The following is a 20,540-nucleotide window of genomic DNA, read 5'->3' as shown; positions in this document are numbered from 1 at the left end:
ATAACACCACACAAGAACAACTTTGAATACGTTACGTAACCAAATTAATTTTAACTGAAATATGCGCGCAATGTTCCTTCTGAAAAATATGTATTTATTGAATGTTTTTAACAAATACCCTTACGTACCCTCATTAAATGAATTAAGCTAGAGATATCCGCATAATTGCAAGACAAATAAGTTAATAAAAATGGAGTTGCAACAATTTTGATGAGAGGGGCAGGAGTCGGAGGAATATTGTTTTTCTTATGAAGTGGGTCAAAGGTGAGGAGTGGATTAACGAAACAATGGAAGAGGTAAGGCTTAATCTGAAATTAAAGACCAATCTGATTGAAAGTACTTTCCGTTAATCCCATATCTCAATACACTATAAATCACTGTATAATTTACCGGAGCGTTCAGTTTGTTCCGGCGCCCGATTCCTGGCCAGGGAAATGTCTAAAACTTTCTTTGTGGAATATTATGATAATATTTACCCGGAAATCAGGCAAATTGACATGTAACTAATGAGGGAGGAGAGAGTGCTAGTGTAATATTTGTTCGCCCACCATTCACTTTGTCAGGAGTATTATGGAAACAAATATTCCGTAAATCAAAATGGCCAGCGTAAAAGCGGAATATATCGGAACAACTACTGCCCGTTTTACCCCAGATAAAAAGGCGATCTCAAAGGTATGTGAGGCAGTTTCAAAACGTATCAACAAAAGTAATACTGAGAAAATCTCAATTTAGAATCCAAATCCACATTACTTTTCACTGTGTCTTGTTAGTTTAAAAAGTATATGTAATTTGATACTTATTCGCATGCATAATTCATCGCAAAGAAAAGAAAAAAAGAACCAAAACCAAATTAATTTGGTAATCATTTAGCTAAGGTATTTTTAAAAAATGTGTAAATCTCAGTTCGTTTGTATTTATGGCCTCACATGACATACACAACAATGATAACTTGTGAGCACAATTCATTGATTATAAAAGACTGTACCCAAATCCTAGCTAAATACCGGTATTATGTAAACCATGCACAAAACCATATACATTGACATAAACTAAAAACCAGGTAGCAAGACCCCAGAAAAACCATAATTAAATCTTGACCAGAAACACAGCACTACAGAACTACACAGATATACTTATGTGTATACGTGTACAACAGTTGCCCCAAATAGTGGTATACATGTAGTTTGGAAACACATGACAAAATCAAGGCAGATGAGACTTTATCCTTTTTTCATAGGAAACAAATGGAGCTTTCTGCACTATAACCGACGTCTGTTTGGATCAGTTCAGATGGTGGGAGTCTAACTAGTGGGTCTATTTGAGGATAAGTACGGACAGGGGAATGGTACGTTTGGATCTCTGTGTAGATTACAATGGAGGGGGGGGGTGTCAGTCTATAGCACGGAGAGATGTGGGGGGGGGGGGGGGTCCAAATTCATTGACCAGAAGGGACGCAGAGAGGTTAGGGTGGGTTTTTGTATTACTACAAAGTTGGGGAGAGAGGTTAGGTGGGTGGGTGGGGGGGGGGGGGTGGCTGTGTCCTTGGCTCAAAGGGGACGGAGACAGAATGTGGGTCTCTATTTCTGAATCAACACAGACTCGGACCGTTATGTCGTGGCGTCTGTCAAGCCACATAACGTCACCTAAAGTCATCCACTATATAACAAATCCGATTATCATCATGTAATGGCCGAGAATTCCATGTTCCCACCAGCTTAGTGCCATAAACTGACTCTTGATAACGCCATTTTAACAATGGGTAATTTAACCTGAAGAAAAAATCATGTAACGTCCTTATCGGTATAAAACGTTATTGACCAGATATCCTTAATCTCCATATTTCCGTTTACTCGCAATACCGTAACAGAAACGATTTAAACACAATTCAAATGAAAATTTAATGTTCGTATCAACAAAGGTCAAAGTTTGTGTATTTAAATTCAGTCCCAAAAATATCGACTAATTCCCAACATAACATTAATGCATGTACCAAAGTTTCCAAAGCAGAGCTTAAGAAAATACAAGTGTTTGATTAATAAACACTTCCCCTCCCCTTCCATTACAAGATGACGATTCTTTGCTTTTGTCGGTATCCATTCTGTGAATTAAATCACTCCTCTGGCAGGGTTTACATCATTGTCCCCCAAGCTTTAGCAAGGAGTTTGTATTCTTATTTATCAGAAAGAGTGAAAACTCTGACACCGCAGATACAATTATGACTTAATAAAGGGCATCATTGGAGGGCCCTCAGAAACAGATTAATAACTAGAGGAAGTCGGACTGGATTAGCGGGTCAGAGCTGACATGGATGCCATCGACTACACAGACGATTATCTCCTGACCCGCTTCTTGTCCTTTGTAAATGTCCGCTCCAGTACCAGGGACTCCCTACTGTCCCTACCCCTCAGCAAGTGTGAGGTAGACGCCCAGTCCCGGCCCTTGTCGCACCTGTGTTTGCACCTGTCTTTCGGATTAGACGGTTTTTACCTTATTTTTTAATCAATCTTCTTATTACAGGTGTTCACCAGAGATTCAGCTCGTGCTACACCGGTAAAAGGTAAAACTGACATTGAGGATGACCAGGAAACGGTTTTAGATATAACAGGTAAATCTAAGCTTACATGCAAAAGCGAATAGGTGAATAAAAAGAAATAAAATGATGAACAAATAAACCATAACTAATTTGTAAAGTTTGCTACTCTGCTTTTAATTTCTTGTTAAGTAGTATGTCTATCGTGAACAAGAAAAAGAAATTTAATGAGATCGATAAGTTAACAAATATACAGTTATTACTTGTAGGAATATACAAATGTGTTGCAACTTGTATTCATATGCATGTACAAATAAGGTAAATCGCAAGAATACGTTTTCTACAGCTCCCCACGTTCCTTACGATGACACGGGGAGAAGAACGTATGAGAAAATCTGCCAGAAACTGGACGTGGTTCCCTCCTCCAAGATCCTGCGGAAGTTGGCGGAGTCCCCCAGCATCGACATCAGACACTACGGCCTGGGCCCCAAAGGAACCATGGCAGTGTCCGTGGCCCTCGTAGTAAGTACACGCTTATCCACTTGCGGTGTTCTTCGGAGTCTGAACTGAATATCAGTAGTGTTCAATGATACAATGAAATGCTTTCTTTGGTAGTTCATTTGGAACATTGTATGCATTCATTAAATAAAACCAACTCGCCGGTTATGTGATTATTCTGCAGTAATACTAAATAAATGTAAGTACTGTCTACAGTGACAAAAAAGTCCAGCGTTTGATCGATTATAAAATAATCCGTCCACTCATAGTCAACCTAAACAGTATGAAAGAAAACACAACAGTTAACAGTTAATGTAAAAATAAGTCATAATTAATATGAATAAACATGTAACTTAATAAACTGGACACTGCTTAATATATAATTATTATGTTGTTTAAAACAATACATATAAGAAGAGAAAGAGTACAAAAAGCTAACAGGTGACAAAACAAAATCGTCTTCCAACCGTAAAATCCATCCCACCTGTTGTTACATAACATGATATCTATTATTTATCCGTGTCCTTGATAAAGTATTAAATTACAATTACTGGGTAGCAATAGTTTAGGAAATAATAAAATATTTTGATTATTTTCACATAACATATACTTGAAAAGTAATGTGAATATTTAAAAAGGTGTGAGACATTGAACTTGTTTTAATACAATTTGATTTTCGAATAGACATGGCAATTGCTACGTACGGATATATATGAATAAACAATATTAAAAAAATACGTTTTAAGTGTGTAACACTGATATGGAAAGTAAAAAAAGTATGCATTTTAATTAATTTTGTTATTTTATTACATTGAACTCAACACAACCGCTTTGAATGACTGTCGACAATGAACACATTCAGATTTAACTTTTAAGCTTTGAACATAAATGACCTCGCACAGGTCAGTCAAATATTCTGTTACCAGTAATGACGACTTACACTTTATTTACAGATTAACTCAACAGTAACCACACTTAATATCAGCGGCAATAATATCGACAAAACAGGGATCTTGTATATACAGAGGATGATGGAGGAAAACATCACGATCACAGATCTAGTAAGTCAACACTCGATATAGAACATTACAATCATAGATCTAGTAAGGCACACTAGACAGAGAACATTACAATCGTAAATCTAGTAAGTCAACACTAGATAGAGAGCATACAGTCATAGATCTAGTAAGTCAACACTAGATAGAGAACATTGCAATCATAGATCTAGTAAGTCGACACTTGATAGAGAACATTACAATCATAGATCTAGTAAGTCAACACTAGATAGAGAGCATTACAATCACAGATGTAGTAAGTCGACTCTAGATAGAGAAAATTACAATCGTAGATCTAGTAAGTCAACACTAGATTGAGAACATTACAATCGTAGATCTATTAAGTCAACACTAGATAGAGAACATTACAATCGTAGATCTAGTAAGTCGACACTAGATAGAGAACATTACAATCATAGATCTAGTAAGTCAACACTAGATAAAGAGCATTACAATCGTAGATCTAGTAAGTCAACACTAGATAGAGAACATTACAATCATATATCTAGTAAGTAATCACTAGATAGAGAACATTACAATCGTAGATCTAGTAAGTCAACACTAGATTGAGAACATTACAATCGTAGATCTAGTAAGTCAACACTAGATAGAGAACATTACAATCGTAGATCTAGTAAGTCAACACTAGATAGAGAGCATTACAATCGTAGATCTAGTAAGTCAACCATAGATAGAGAACATTACAATCGTAGATCTAGTAAGTCAACACTAGATAGAGAACATTACAATCATCGATCTAGTAAGTCCTGTTTCTGCCGGAATTTGAAGCCACGCCTAGCATTCAAGGCCAGGGCTAGTAAAGATTCCACACTGCTTACAATACAAAATGAACAATATACACTGCAGCTGTTAATAAGAGTATTGAATCCCATATAGTACACCTGGACTGTCAGTGATTTTTACAGGAGATTAATGTCATGTTTCTTTAATTCTTTTATTAGGATGTTTCCGACAATCATTTAAAAACTTTCGGGGCCAAGGCAATTGGAATGATGCTTCAAGACAACAAAGGAATCAGAAGACTCAGCATTGCCGGTGATTTTCTTTTGATAGGATATATCACTCTTGATCTAATGCATTGTAGGATTAGGCTTGATTCGGATAAAGGGACTTTTCTCTCTCAATCCGTCTATGTTTAAATGTCAGTATATGTAATTGTAAGTTCGGGAGAGTAAATATTTTGAATGAGAATTGGGAGACTAAGTAACTTTAGGTCAATTTGTACAAGTGGGTTTAATGTGCAAACATTCTGAAGGTGAACTTCATTTTAAAGTAAACCCATTTAAAGGAATGACATTTGAAAAGTGTTAAGAATGCATAAAATCACTAGAGAGTAAATGAAAATGATAAAAAATCGTCTTCGTTTTATATCAATTCGTTAAAATATTCTTACAGATATGTATAATTTACTCGCTATATATTATTAAGCATATTCTTATGAAAATAAATATTATCAATGTTCTATTGATAAGAAAAGGATTCATTATATTTCTTGTGCAAATGTATCCTAGTCCCAGGAAGGCTATATTTAACTTCTCTGGGACAAAAAAATTTAAGAGGTGACCGTTCAACGAAATATTTTTGGTTAACAGAACTAGAATAAAGTTAGCCTATCAAATATGTATCGTAAAAGCCAACAGTAGACATCCATGAAAACAGCACTCAGTTTATCTTTACAGTCTATATCAATTATTTTTCTAATATAGATATTGAAATATGTTTGTAGGAAACGAATTTACCGATCTCGACGCAACATTCCTAACAAAAGAAATAGAAGTAAGTATAAATGAAATACAGAAGAAAGAAAAGTTTTCGTTAAGTTAATAACATGTTAATGTTTGCGTACTCGTATCAAACAGATCCATCCTACATTGGACTACCTAGACATCAGTCGGAATGGCTTCGGAGATATAGCTGCACCGTTCTTTGAAAAAATGATATGTAAGTTACTGTTTGTATTATGGAGTTTCCAAAGCCAGTGATTTGCATGTACACTGAAGACAAATTAACAAATATTTTGAAAACATGATAAAGTCCAAACATCGGTAGTACAATTTTATTTTAGAATGACAACTGTATGCATTAAGAAGTCTGTGCGCGGTCAATCTATATATATACATGTTCGGAGTAAGGAGGCTGGATGGTCAAATAATCTAAAATCTAAAATTTTAAGAGATTATTTGTTTAGCTATAAACAGTTATTTAGTAAAGAAAAACCCCTTATGTCTTACCTTTTGAATAATTGCATTTCCTATAAACAATAGAGCTCATCTTCTAATGAAAATCATAACACTCTTAAAATGGCCACGGCCATTAAGCCCTCTTGAACTCACAAAGACTTTTTTTTTACATAAACATATTTATTATATTCAGTGCAAATTATGCTTTTCGCTGTGTGTTTGAATACAACCTTCTTTATATAACATTGTTATACTTTCATGTTAAATACTGAAATCTGATTGGTTAAGACGCAGTTAATAATATTTACTATTACCCTCAGCGTTAGCAACGCACTTGGCAACGGGTAACATTAAAAAATGTTACATGCGCGAAAATTATGCGCGTACGGTTCGCTGTAGAATTCACGTTATTCCTATATAAAAGCAGTAAAATTTTCTTAAAAATTTTAAAAAAGACATTCAATATAACAAAATAAATAGTGCCTGTTTGGGAGGATAACAGTTGAAATTGACACCCCTCGAAAACCATTGTCAACCTCCGCTTCGCGTCGGTTGACAATGGTTTTCTCGGGGTGTCAATTTCAACTGTTACCCTCCCAAACAGGCACTATTTATATACTACCACCTCATGTTATACATATGTTATACTGATAAGCTGTAAAGCTTAAAGAAATAAAGAATTAATTGATATAATTATTTTTTACTAAGAGATACATACCCATGCATTTACATGCATAAATAATTTTATTTTGAATTTTGACATTAAACAAGTGGTTTACGAAAAGAAAAACGTCTTGAAAATCTCATGAAAAGGGGCATTCTTGTATGAATCGTTTGAAAATCCATTGATACGTGTATTATAATATGTTGGGTCAAGACCGGGCAATACATTTGACAAAAGTGATGTGACTTAATTAATCTTTTTCATTAAAGGAATAAGGAATCATTCCTTGAGTATTATGGGGTGATCAAATACGGTTGGGAGTGATCAATTCCAACAAAGCCCGATAGATTTGATCACACCCGACAGTATTTGATTGCCTAATAAAATTCAAAGAATGATTCCTTATTACTTATATTTATATAATTGTAAACAGTTGTACGATTAAATATTAGTATATTCATTGATGCACTGTATTGGACTATACATTACAAAATCTATTCGTAGTGTTATCTCAGGCAAAGACGCTGGAAAATGTAAATATGATGATTAAATGTGCTTACAAGGACGTGAAACATCAATCAATGAATGGTGGATTTGTTCTACATGTATATGTGTTGGGGTTTTTTTTTCAGCTGAAAACAACAATATGACGGAGCTTAACATTAGCTGGAACCAATTCAGAGTACCGGGGGCGAAATGTTTGGCGAGAGGATTAAAGGTAAACATATATATACATGTAGCATATGAAGTAAATCGATATTAAAGTAATATTGTATTACCGTTTATAAATAAAAGTTTCATTAATACCTTTTCGTCACATAACTTAAATCTATGATTTATAATTTTGTAAAATTTATTCGCTTTTGAAATTTTTTTGCGAGAATCTCATGAACGCGAAATTTTCCGCCAAATGCATTGATCTATTAATATCTTTTGTTGTGTTTTTCTTTCGATGAAAACAGTTCAGTCGCAAAAATAAATGGCTGAAACAGATTATCATCTTAATTAATCGCGAAATGAAGTCGTCGCGAACAAAATATGATTTTCAGTATACAGTGCAGTTTCTGTTTTAAAATATCATTTCGATTGTAGGACAACATGAAACTGAAGCTAGTGAACGCCTCTTGGAATGGAATCGACGACGAGGGGGCGCTGGCGTTCTCCGACTGTCTGAGTAACAACGCCGTCCTAACGGAACTAGATATCTCCTGCTCGCGCATTGGGGACAAAGGTTACGCACAAGTCATGAGGGCCTTCAAAAAGAACGAGGACCTTGAGGTCCTACGGGTAGGTAGAAGGTTTTTGTTCCTGTCTACCGTACATGTAACTGCTCGTAGTAGCCCTCTCTGGTTGTTTTTTTTTCACGTTTTGTGGAGAGGTCCCAAAATAATACAAGACCAGGTACCCAGAGACAACTTCTATAATAACCGATTGAACTGAAATGAAAAGTTTAAAAATAATGAGACACTTGTAACAAAAATAAAGCGACCAGAAAGGTTCTGCTGAATGAAATTTTCAATACTATAAATTTAAATATTGTTGATATTCATGCCCTACTATGGGGCGACAACAATCATTTACTTTCTTTAGTTAATCGTTATATCAAAGACACAAAAAGATTTAGTTGATTTTTGTACACCAATGAAAATTTATATATTACTGTCATATGATCTGTTGACCTTACATGTTGTATATACATTATTTGTAGTGTATTATATACTTGTACTTGTATTGGGAGAGGGCGGTCTTAGTTTTTGTACTTGTGCCCAATCCCAGTGGTAATTTTGTACAATAAAAATATATTCAAATCAATGAGACAGAATGCTGAAAAATAGTACATGAAAATGTTACTATATTTGCAATCTATGCTTAAATTAACATTTTCATGTATTTTTAAATCTATGGTTTTGGCTCAAATTATGTATTTTTAAGTGCAGTTACATTTCAGTGACGTTGATAAACATTTTCTCTAATTCTAGATTGGCAAGAACAACATCAAAGAGGAAACTGTGAAGTTGTCAATAGATCTACTTAAAGAAATTACCACATTAAAACTAGTACTTTTAGATTTATCAGTAAGTATGCCCACGTGTCATTTAATAGTTGCTGAAAAGAATTCGAAGACCTTGTCATATTAATTAATTGATTTTTTTAAACACTACAAAAAGTCCAGTTATTATATTATTATAACGTTAACTGGACTTTTGAAGTGTTTAAAAAAACCTATCAATGGTTGTTAAATCTTTTATGGTTTTTCTCTCGCATCATGGTTCACGTCTTCACCAATCGTTAAGGTAGTAATGACTTGCCCGTCTGATTTTCCAGGACGTAATGTTAGGTGCTTCCGTCGTCAAGGAACTGGAGAGCCTGGAGGAGGTTCACCCTAACTTAGAAGTTGTTCACGGATACACGGACTCCTACGGGAAAAGAAAGATGGCCGGCTTCGCTGATTTGGGCGAGGAAGCTCTCTGGATTATTAAGGAGTTCATTGAAGAGAAGGATCTCACCGTGGCCAAGCTGTTCGCGGAGTTTGATGAGGACGGGAGTAATAGTGTGGATTACGATGAATTCAGACAGGGAATCAAGGTACGAGTTAACGAATTCAGACAGGGAATCAAGGTACGAGTAAACAATGTGAAACCATCCGACGGGTGGTGTACCATGTTCCAAATGTTTCCGCAGAAGGTGTTATAAAATCCGATTTTTTGGTCCAAAAGTGTCACTTGCTTTTGTGTGTCGGAAATTGCAAGGTTTTTAAAAGGACAAAATCCATGTTTAGCTATAAATGGCCCTGTGATATGTCAAAAATTAAACTAGGTCAAAATGAAATAAAATTGGTGTTATGTGTTAGTCTAGACCTGGTACTTTTTTGACATGCCAGAATTTCCCCGCCAAAACGTCTGCTTGCAAAAATATGTAAATGACAAAACCGGTTCCGGATCGGTTTTGGGGTAAAATCACAGCAATTTCGTTCTTTGGTGGTGTTTTTCAACAACAGCACACCCTCTGATCTAAAAACTGTTTTTAAATTATGAAATTGTATCAATAAAAAAAGATATTCAAAGTGAAAGTTTTTGGATCAGAGGGTGTGCTGTTGATGAAAATTAAAATGTAAACAAGAAGAGGAGCAATCCGGATTTACTTATTTTTTGACAGTATTGCACGTTTTTTCACACCTTTTTGTTTTAAAAATATAAAAACCACAAGAATCAAACACATTGTGTAATTGTCATCTAATCTGAAAAATAAAAAGGTACAGTGTGTTGTTAATGAAACGTATATGTGTTCAATTTTAACACCAAATTTTGCGCATGCACGACATTCCATACATGCTTATTTGCATACGTAAACAAACAGCGACTTTTACTTTGCGTGATTAATCTTGAAAATACACGAACGAAAGATCAACAAAACCTATAGAAAATGAAGAAAGAAGAACTCTGAAGGTATGTATAAGAATTTGATTGAATACGTAGATTTCTGTTGATTTTTTCTTGAATAAATAAAATTGTTCGCAACGTTCGTCTGCATGATACTATTTGACAGATGAGAAGATTGTTCAATCCGTGTATACGTTACTCAGCCTTAAAGACTGTTTTTATATAGGCATGTAATTAAAAACATACAAGAATGATTATTAATCTGAAGATTTGGTCTAAAAACAATCAATATTCGATAGCCGATACTAAAATGCATACTGGCGAGCCAGTATAGCAGATATCATGTAGGCAAAGAGTGAACGTTAGTCGTCTATATTTAGAAATAAAAAATGAAGGACGCAATATAGGGTAATGGAAAATATATATTTAGTAAATAAATCAACCTGTATAAACCATAATTATTTTCTTAATAGAAGGAAAAACGGCCAAGTGTTTTGTTTTAAAGTTTTTTTTAGTGTACTGTACAGCATATCATTCCCACATCTACCGTAGTCTGAATGGTGTAAAGGTAGCGTTCTCGACTGCAAATCCGACGATCCGGGATCGATCACCGCTCGGCGCGCTTCATTTTTTTCTTTAAATATTGGATAGAAAAATTATTGAGTACACCTTTTTTCAATATACACTTTTTTTCTATAACCCCCCCCCCCCTAAAAAAACCATTTTCATCATAATTTGGCAATTATAGTTTATCATCATATTATAGCAATTAATTAAAGTTAATCTAGAAAAATATGTGTAAATGATAATATATTGATCACATGTCAAAAACAACACTTGTAACACAACTGAAGGTCTGCAGCTCCAAAAAATATTAGACTGACAGTCCCATTAAATGCATTGGGGGGGGGGGGGCACTGTAATTCTATACAGTTTGTCAATTTGAGTTTTTCTATAAAGTTAATTTATACTTGATACATTGCAAGTATTTGCTTAGTAGTTGTAAACATAAATATTCACAATACATATAAAATGATATCTTTATTTTTTAGTGAACATTAAAGTTGTGTATCACTACATTTTTGTTTTGTATTTTCAGAACATAAAAATGAATGAAGATCAAATGAAAACAGAGAGTAAAAAGATTTTCCCATGCATCCTTTGCAAAAAAAGAACAAGGCCAAATGACAGAAAAAAATGTGAGTCAACAGCAATCCGTCGCTTCCTCAGAAAGAACTTTCTTGTTGAGGCAAACTCAAATGACATTTTGTGCAACAAGTGCAGACATCGCTACCATGGAAACCAGAAAACATGCCAGCAGAAGTCTAGTTCCCTTCCTGTGTGTCAGCCTCTACAACCAGGAATGTGCAGTCCACCATCTATATCTTTGCCTCTCCAGAGAACACCTTCTTCACATGCTTACTGCTTAATCTGCAAGCGACCGGGTCCTAAACTTGTTGTCGTGTCTTCAGCAGCTAGATTTTCAGCCTTTCTTCACCATGAAATCATCATCCCACCTGGAAGCAGATGTTGTCCATCCCACATTGATGAAGGAGAGTTTAGACCTGGTGTTTTGACCAAAATACAGACATTCGAGTCTTCATTTGTAAACAAGTCAACAGTGCTGGAACTGATCCAAAAAATACGAAATTATGCCCTCCAGACCTCAACAAGCAGATTTTCTTTTGAACTGTCTACCATGAGCACCAGTGATTATATGGCACTGACTGGTATCTCTAAAGAAAACTTTGAAGACCTCCATTCCTTTATTTCCAGTGATATTCGAAACACACAAAACCGAGGCACAAGGATGTCACTTGGAATCTTTCTTCTGAAACTGAGATCGGGAATGTCAAATCAACTTCTGGCCACGATTTTTGGAATTTCAAAGTCTTCCCTCTGTAGAGCAGTAAAATCAGTCCGTACAGCACTCATGAAGTCATTTGTACCACATCATCTTGGACTACAACATACAACAAGAGAAGAAATTATAGAAAATCATACTAGACCTCTGGCACAGGAACTTTTTGGTGATTTTACAAATAAGAAAGCTATTGCTGTTTTGGATGGAACTTATATATATATTCAGAAAAGTAACAACTTCCAGTTTCAACGGAAATCATATAGTTTACATAAAGGCAGGCCCCTTGTTAAACCCATGGTTGTCACATCCACAGACGGATACTTTCTAACAGTTCTTGGACCCTACCTAGCTAGGAATAATGATGCCACTATCCTCAACCATATGCTTCATACCAATGTAGAAGATCTGAAGGGCTGGTTCCATGAAGATGATGTTTTTGTTGTAGACAGAGGCTTCCGAGATTCAGTCGATATGCTCGAGGAGCTGGGAATAAGGGCCGAAATGCCTCGCCTGATGAGCAGAGGGCAGAAACAGATGACAACCTTAGATGCCAATGCCTCTCGTCTGGTCACCAAGGTTAGTTGTTTTCATATTTTGATTACCAGACCTACAACATAAATTCAATCATCAATCATGATGTCAGAAAAACTTCAATACAATTACATTATACAATTATTCTACATCTGTCTTCATCTGAAATATAAACAAATGCTGTTCCAAATCATTGATTTTATGATTTTCATCATTTAATTTTTTTTTCTTTTAGTAAAGAAATATACCCACTGTTAATTTTAAATAAGGCACTTTTGCCTTTTTTATGAGTGGTGCTTGTTCTTAACTTTTCAGATTCGTTGGGTTGTTGAGGCAGCCAATGCAAGGATAAAGCGATGGAAGTACCTTGCTCATGTTCTTCCAACCAATCAAGTGCCATTTATCGGTGACTATGTGCGCATCGTGTGTGCCCTCTCCAACCGTTACTGCAAGCCTCTGTCGACAGGAAGTGAAGATGAAGACATGGCCCTTGCATGCAAAATGAGGTATTTGTCAACAAAAGTTAACTCTTTAAAGACATTTGTTGAAGAAAACTGTCTGGATAAGAAGTCTGTAAAGTGGGAAGTGGCTACTGATTCTTTGGAATTCCCCAACATCAGCGAAGATGACATACGAAATCTGACCTGTGGAGTTTATCAACTGAAGTTGTGTCCAAGTTATATTCAGGAGTATTTGGAGGGGGATGTGGATATCTTGGTTCACAGTGAGTTCCATGGGCTTATCAGGGTCAAGCTACAGAGTCGTCATGTTTCTTCCCGACAGTATCTGCTCTGGATCCAGTTTTCCGAGTCTGATATCACTGCATGGTATTGCAGATGTCGAGCGGGTGCCCGTGTTGTGGGAGTATGTTCCCACGTCGCCGCCGTTATCTGGTTTCTCGCTGTTGGGAGACACAACAGGGAGGCTATTTCGTCTATTCAAGACTGGTCCGAGTTTGTCACTGATGCAGCTGTCATTGACGAATCTGAGGACAGTGATGACAGTGAGGTAGAGGAGTAACTGAGTTCATTTTTCTTCTTCTAGTGATTAATCAGACTCTGTTGGTATCCTGAAAATATGAACATTTTTGATTTATAATATGAAATATTCATTTATCTGATTCATTTAAACACAATACAGATCTGGTTGCATTATTATCACACAAATGTTTTGTAATCAACAATTTGTCAATTGTAACATATTATGACTTAAGCGAGAATTATATCATAATTTTTTTTTACATATATACTAGTAGAAAATTCTAATACAGTGTCAAAAGATATTTTTGTGTATTAATTTAAATAAGATGTTTATTGTTGTCGATAAGTATATACAATCTATCTAAATCATGATGGAAGCACACTACCTAGTTTTTATTATGCAACTTTCTTGTCAATTACAAAATCTTCACTGCAGATAAATTGTACCCTGATTACTGGTATATATATATATGTTTGTATAACTTGAAAACATTGTTTGCACTAGATAGGGGTATCTCCTCTGTATAGACTAATGTCAGTGCATTTTGCATGATGTGTTCTGTTATCATGTTCGTTTAATATTGAATCATTTTGTCATCTCATTTTTAAACTAATTGACAATGTGCCATAACAAAGAATCATTTACTTTATGATTACCATATTTGTTATCCATTATTTGCTATTTTAATTTCTGTGTTAAATATGTTACATGTAATTATTCTTTTTTATATTTTTGAAATATATGAGTCATTGTTTGGGTTGAAAATGGTAGTTACATATATGCTATGTAGTCACTAGAGCTTAAAATATGTTACAAATAGAGTATAGTTATTGCTGTCGTTGTTTTTTTTAATACATGTAGCTCTTCTTTGTTTTGCATTCAAGTTGGATTTAATGTATATCCTTGTACATTCTTGGAATTGGGTAAATGTGTGAGTGTCTCAGATCAGCTGATGAAAAAATGCATGATATGTGTTAATAAATAATACTTTAAATAGCAATTAAACAATAATAAACCAATCTATAGTGAAGTGAACTTTTTCCCGCAATGAAATGGAAACGCTGCCAACACACCATACCATGCGGCTATGCAGCGTGTTGTACATTACATGTGACTCGATCGTTGATCTAACTCTTTTTATAAAAACAATTCAAATATTTCTTATTTTATATTTCCTTACGTTACAGAGAGAATATCGAGATGTTTTATAACACTTACTTTACAAATGCGTTGATTAAATCCTTTGCATTTGTCGCTGTACAATCCTGTTTGTCACCGTGCGAAATCGTGTCACAATGGCCGACTTTACGGAAACTAAGGTGTGCCATTCGGGTAAAAAAAAATTGAATTCCGTTTCTTTCTCGATTAAATTCTGATAATGAACTTATCTTTAACTTCAATTTAATGACAAATACATTCAATTTCATAGATAACAATATAGTTAATATGTAATTTACTTGAAGGCTCTTTTAAAGACGTAACGTCATGCTTGACGCTATAAAAAGCACGCGTTTTTCGCTATTATAGTGTCTTCAAATAAACATCAGAAATATAATTTCTGAATCCTTAAACACAAAAAAAAGTTACATAACGAATGAAAAAATGTTTTAGAATATTTTTAATACAATTTTAATTGCTTTTGACGTTAGGCCGATTTTGGCTAAACATGGATTTAGTCCTTTGTATGTGGTTTATAAATTAATTTTTATTTATCATTTTTTTCACTGGATGTTCTTTCTCAGGTACTCAATTGCATCTTCGTGGGTCTTTCCGTCATGCTCGGAATAACACTGTGGTCAGAATCTGCCGGAAAGGCCCGAGAAGTTGCGATTTAAAATTTGAAAGTGTACTATGTGGTAAACGGGAGACGACTCTTAAAAAATATAATTTATCTAATTGATATTTTAAAAGTGGGCTCAATAGTCGGGGCCATTTTTAGACTATTTTTTTTAACTTTAAAAGAAAAGCTCACTCTGTATAGAGATATTAATAGGATAATTATCAAATGTTAAAGCTAAAATATTTTTTTTTCTTTACTAAACATTATTTTACCGCAAAAAATATCGTATGTTTAAAGTTTAAAACAATTATGATGGTTTTGTTGAGTACTTAATCTTCTTAATGATATTTTTTAATTTTAGCAAGCAAAGATTCCGCTGTCATCGAGTCAAGTGGACGCGCTGATTAACTTCATCGACATGGACGGTGACGGAGATATAGATTTCAGGTAAGTAACTACCTCAAAATGGAAAATAATTTCTCCTTTTTAGTTTCTTGTAATGTGTTTTAACAAAACGTTTGTTTTATTATTTGACAGTGAATTAGTTTTAAAAATGAAAGAAATCACTAAGAAACGGAAAGAAGAAGATGAGCAACGGGCAGCCGAAGCACGGAAACGCAGGTAGAACCCCGAGGGATTCCGTGAGGAACCGCGAGGGATACCGTGAACCGGATGTGAATGGCGTGGGAGATGACGGACGCTAGATTTCTTGCCAAATGTTTTAGTAGTCATCACACACTTGCATAGTTAGTGTTCCTTCACACTAGCTGTATCATCCAATTACAGATGACACAAAGTCAGATGGGGATATCATTTGTGAAAGTATATACAATGCAGTCTCGTACACCTACATTATAACTGCTATTGAAAGGCGATTTTCATTGAACGTGTTAATACTGTTTTAAATCAATTTTTTAAAGATGTATTAAAAGAAACCTTATATTTGTCCCTGTACCGTCAAATTCTTCTTGTTTTGAATACATTCTTATAAATTAATTAATTCCTGTAGATGTATGTTATTTATTATTATGCATATTCACCATAAAATTGAATATGAATGCAGTCAGAATTGTGTTATCTAGTTTTATTGTGCAAGGGCGGAAAACTATAACAAATTTACTATTTCATATCAGGGTAAAGAGGGATGACATAATGACCAGGCTTACTGATTATAAGGAACCTCACCCCCCCCCCCCCCCCCCACCCCATCCCAAAATCCAGAATATGTGCTGGGTATCAGAACTAGCAGAGTGTTCAGGTATTCAAATTATGTCGCCATTGAAGCATAGGTTTTAGCTCTTTACTAATGCGAGTTCGACAATACACAGATAAACAATGTAACCATTTAAAACCACTCCAAGGCCAATTTCGATTGTGCAAAGTGTAATACAATATAGGAATTTAATCTAATAAGTCTAAAGTTTGTGTGGTTTTTTGGCACGACGTCCGAGCCGAAGTCCGTCTTATCGGGGCTACATGTGTGACATCGTTCAGACATTGCCTTTTTATATATTCCTAAAACTATTATCTGGAAATTATTGTCATTGTTAACTAACAACTTGTAATCCCAGTAATGATGGATGATCAATGACAGGCGAACGCTTAAAAAAGTTCAATACCTGATACAACCAGGTAGTAAGGTTTTATATTTTATAAAGTATAAACATCCTTATGAATTCCCATCGTTTTCTCCACTCAGTTATTTGAAATGATTTATGAAACATTCCAAGGGTTGAAGGATTATCATCAATGACACGGGGAAGTAGATTATAAAATTTTGTAGAAAAAATGTATTTCCACTCTATCCGTATAAATAGTCGTTCCTCATTTTTTTTTCAAAAATGGTATTTTACATTTTTTTTTTACTAAAGAACAAAATATATTTCTTATTGTGATTTGCGGAACTCCTGTATAAGATTGATTCTTTAAACCTTTTCAGGATTAATGTGATTGATTTTTAGTTTTAATTTGCATGCTTCAGAGAAGAGTAAAACTTAGTTTATGATCACAGAAAGATGTGAAAAAGGCATGGATATAAATAAACGTAAACTCCCATCTAGTTGGGTTTGTTCTGCATGCTGATTGTTGTAAAAATAAATAGTTGAAATAGTAAATGCTTGTAATCTCCATTCACTATTTACTGCAGCCGCAAACCACAATGCAATGATTTTTTTTTAAACAGAAACATCATTTGGTAAGAGTGCTTTAGTTACATATAAGTCTTACGATGTATAAAATGTATTTCCTTTAACAATAGGCGTATATATGACAAACTTGTCTATCTATCAGTGAGGTTAGTAAGGCCAGGGGGTGGGGGTGGGGGTGGGGGCCGAGGTGGTAAAGGCAATTAAACTACCTATATACTGCATATGTGTATTACCTGCGATGACTTATGAAAAAGTCAGTTGATTTATAATATTTTCCGTGCAATAAATCAACTTATAATTAGTCAGTTTAAAGATAATTAAATCAACTCAACTTCCATCTTCGATCGCTAGCCAAAGGTTTCTGATCCGCACCGCTCCTCGTGAGAGGCGGTATCAGAAAACCATGGCTAGCGGAGATGATCAAATACAAACTATCTTTCATCAAATTCAAAACATATTCCCAAATCCGATGTAGAGGGGGAAAACATCGGTATTTTTAAAGTCTACCCCACCCCTAAAAAGTAAACTAAAAAAAAAAAAGTGCGCAAAATTATGCATATAAATGTAACTGCAACTATTATAAGATATTGCAAGAGAATTTTTACAAATTTTTTATTGCCATCATCTGATTTATGAAGGGCCAGCCAGTCCCTTCAGTTTATGAATGACGAAATCCAATCGGGGAAATCCCCGTCTTAAAAAATCCAGAATTCTGTTACATCCGGCGATGGTGCAATACTCTGTAGACGTTCATATCTTAACCCGATCTTTTAAAATACAGCAAAAACTAAGTATAATAAACTTCAAAGACATGGATTAACAACTTTAATAAAAATATTTAATCGATTTAACCGGCCAACAGTGAGATTCCCACGTGTTTTTATTTACATTTGTTTACAATGACATCATTGGTAGCCATGATAATGAGGAAGTTGGCCTTTTAACCCGTGATATGGCCAATCAATGAACGAGAATCTGTGTTAGCCCCGCCTGAGTGTAGGTCAAAGTACAATTGCAAAGAATGTGCTGACACACTCAAGATACACGTTGCGTAGAGAGAGAACGAAACGGATGTGTCGGCAGAGACAGAGATTGTGTGGTCTACAAAATATCTCCTTGGATACTATGACTTTTCCTGAAGACGACAGGTAAAGAATTCTTCTTAATTTTCATGTTGGAAGTATGCGGCATCGGTGCTAATATATATAAAACACTGCTGATATTCAATTAAGGTATACAACAGCTAGGGTTGTAAAAGTTTTACACATTTTGACGCAAACGGGAAATGGAAGATCCGCCTTGCCTGTTCTATTCGTATATTGTTCGTATACTCAAATATCACAAAATTTCATTGCCATTAGGATTATAAATAGCATGCATAAAAATTTGATGAACAATTAAAGGCAATGAATTTGGAGAAACCAAACCATTCGTATTAAAACCAAAGTTATTTATGTAGCAAGTATATACTACGTTCTGATCCATTTTAAATGTGCTTTGTTGCAGCATGGACATACACAAGACTTTTAGAGAAGTGATGCTGCAAGCGGCTGACAAAGGGAGAGTGACTGCAGGGCTGTACACCTGTGCCAGGGTGCTACAGATGTAAGTAATAACACCTGTACATGTAGACAATGTGTGTGAGGAGAGAGAGAGAGAGAGAGAGAGAGAGAGAGAGAGAGAGAGAGAGAGAGAGAGAGAGAGAGAGAGAGAGAGAGAGGATGATTCCTGTTGAGTAAACTTGTATTGGGCACAGTGTTCTGAAGCTATTATTTCTTGGACTTAAAAGTGTTAGTGCATGGACAATTTATAATTTTGTGTCTGTCTTTCAGGGCACCTGAGGGGGTGATGATGTGTGTGATGCCAGTAGAGACCGAGCATGATGACTTGGTTCACATGCAGCACGTGTTGATTGAGGCTCACTGCAGGGAACACAGGATAACACTTGTTAAAGTAAGCATGATTTTACCAACAAATACAAACAAATAATATATGTTAAGGTGATAAGTAACCATCGTGAGTTTCAGTTTCATAAGAAAAAATACTATTAGCCAATAAGCCTTGTTTTAAGTGGGAAGTTAATATTTTGACCTTTTTTGTGTGTAGGTTGATTGTACTCTGAAGCTAGAGCAACTGTTGTTACTCCCAGTAAGTGCCCAGAGGAAACCCAAAGACAATGACCTCAGCTGTGTCATCGTGCAGGTAGGTCAAGGTCATTCAGAAACCCTATTCAACAAAGTGTGTGATGGAACAATTGGAGTGATGAAATATTACATGATAAACTAATTGACAATGCTGAAAAATCCTTTATAAATATTATCAATTGCAATGCATAACTGTAATTCTTTTAAATAAGCATGCTTAAATCTAAAAATATTAGAGTGTTCTCAAGTACTTAGTACTTTTGACTCTGTCCTTTTGTAGATTGCCAAAGAAGGGAAAACCCAGCTGGAGAGGAAGTTCCTGAACAGGTGCTTGAAGCACCCTGACGATCTGGTCATCCAGATCCCGGCCTGATTTCCCCGATGACCGCAACCCCACGGACATGCAATACAAAAGTAAGAAAGCTCTTCATGGAGAATTTTCAATTTGTTAGAAAAAAAAATTAAAGATAAAATTAGATTATGGAATTCTGTTTTGCATGCCAAAGTTAATTTAAATTGTAAAGATTATTTGAATGAATTATAGTGAGTGTAAGCATGTCCTTTTGTGTTGTTTCAGAACATTGAGAGTAAAGGAAGCAGTTCCTGACCCCCGAGGGCTGGCCCGGGGGTGGTTTGTTACTGATGTTGTCCATCTGCCTTAGTGTAACCAGCTGTAAAGAGCTACGCATCCAGACATTGGGGGAACAGCACAGGGGAGGGAGGTGTAACAGGTGCCCCCTCCCCTCCATCCTCGAACTCATGGCC

At 35.3% G+C, this 20,540-nt stretch overlaps 3 protein-coding genes and 1 long non-coding RNA gene across 7 annotated transcripts; 3 read left to right on the top strand and 1 right to left on the bottom strand.

The window, feature by feature from the left end:
* The first annotated feature begins 125 nt into the window (after nt 1–125).
* On the top strand, nt 126–16,553 carry LOC128165741 (leucine-rich repeat-containing protein 74A-like). Of its 4 annotated transcripts, none has more exons than XM_052830565.1 (13): nt 126–296; nt 2,518–2,605; nt 2,877–3,052; nt 3,982–4,089; nt 5,046–5,139; nt 5,831–5,880; nt 5,964–6,045; nt 7,581–7,666; nt 8,041–8,235; nt 8,928–9,023; nt 9,274–9,567; nt 15,846–15,931; nt 16,022–16,553. In XM_052830565.1, exons 1-13 carry the CDS (start codon nt 249–251, stop codon nt 16,107–16,109), a joined length of 1,491 nt encoding a protein of 496 aa, XP_052686525.1. In that variant the 5' UTR covers nt 126–248; the 3' UTR covers nt 16,110–16,553. The 4 variants fall into 4 exon arrangements, with proteins under 4 accessions (XP_052686525.1, XP_052686524.1, XP_052686526.1 ...); XM_052830564.1 differs by lacking the exon at nt 126–296 and adding an exon at nt 393–672; XM_052830566.1 differs by lacking the exon at nt 126–296 and adding an exon at nt 394–672 and having other exon boundaries at nt 9,274–9,534.
* LOC128165746 (uncharacterized) lies at nt 2,956–20,170 on the bottom strand. The gene is made up of 3 exons (XR_008241087.1): nt 20,034–20,170; nt 5,951–6,028; nt 2,956–3,096 (listed from the first exon to the last, which is right to left on the bottom strand). It is a non-coding gene; the product is annotated as an uncharacterized LOC128165746 (long non-coding RNA).
* On the top strand, nt 12,979–14,915 carry LOC128165743 (uncharacterized). Its single transcript, XM_052830568.1, has one exon. It carries the CDS (start codon nt 13,207–13,209, stop codon nt 13,741–13,743), a length of 537 nt encoding a protein of 178 aa, XP_052686528.1. The 5' UTR covers nt 12,979–13,206; the 3' UTR covers nt 13,744–14,915.
* LOC128165745 (uncharacterized) lies at nt 18,467–20,189 on the top strand. The gene is made up of 5 exons (XM_052830571.1): nt 18,467–18,779; nt 19,138–19,236; nt 19,464–19,584; nt 19,738–19,833; nt 20,056–20,189. The coding sequence occupies exons 1-5, from the start codon at nt 18,703–18,705 to the stop codon at nt 20,146–20,148; spliced, it is 486 nt and encodes a 161-aa protein (XP_052686531.1). The 5' UTR covers nt 18,467–18,702; the 3' UTR covers nt 20,149–20,189.
* Nucleotides 20,190–20,540: the final 351 nt, after the last annotated feature.

This window comes from Crassostrea angulata, chromosome 10 (assembly GCF_025612915.1).
Source record: "Crassostrea angulata isolate pt1a10 chromosome 10, ASM2561291v2, whole genome shotgun sequence".
Taxonomy (NCBI): domain Eukaryota; kingdom Metazoa; phylum Mollusca; class Bivalvia; order Ostreida; family Ostreidae; genus Magallana; species Magallana angulata.
Note: the sequence above shows the minus strand (reverse complement) of the source record. Positions and strands in the feature narration are given on the sequence as shown.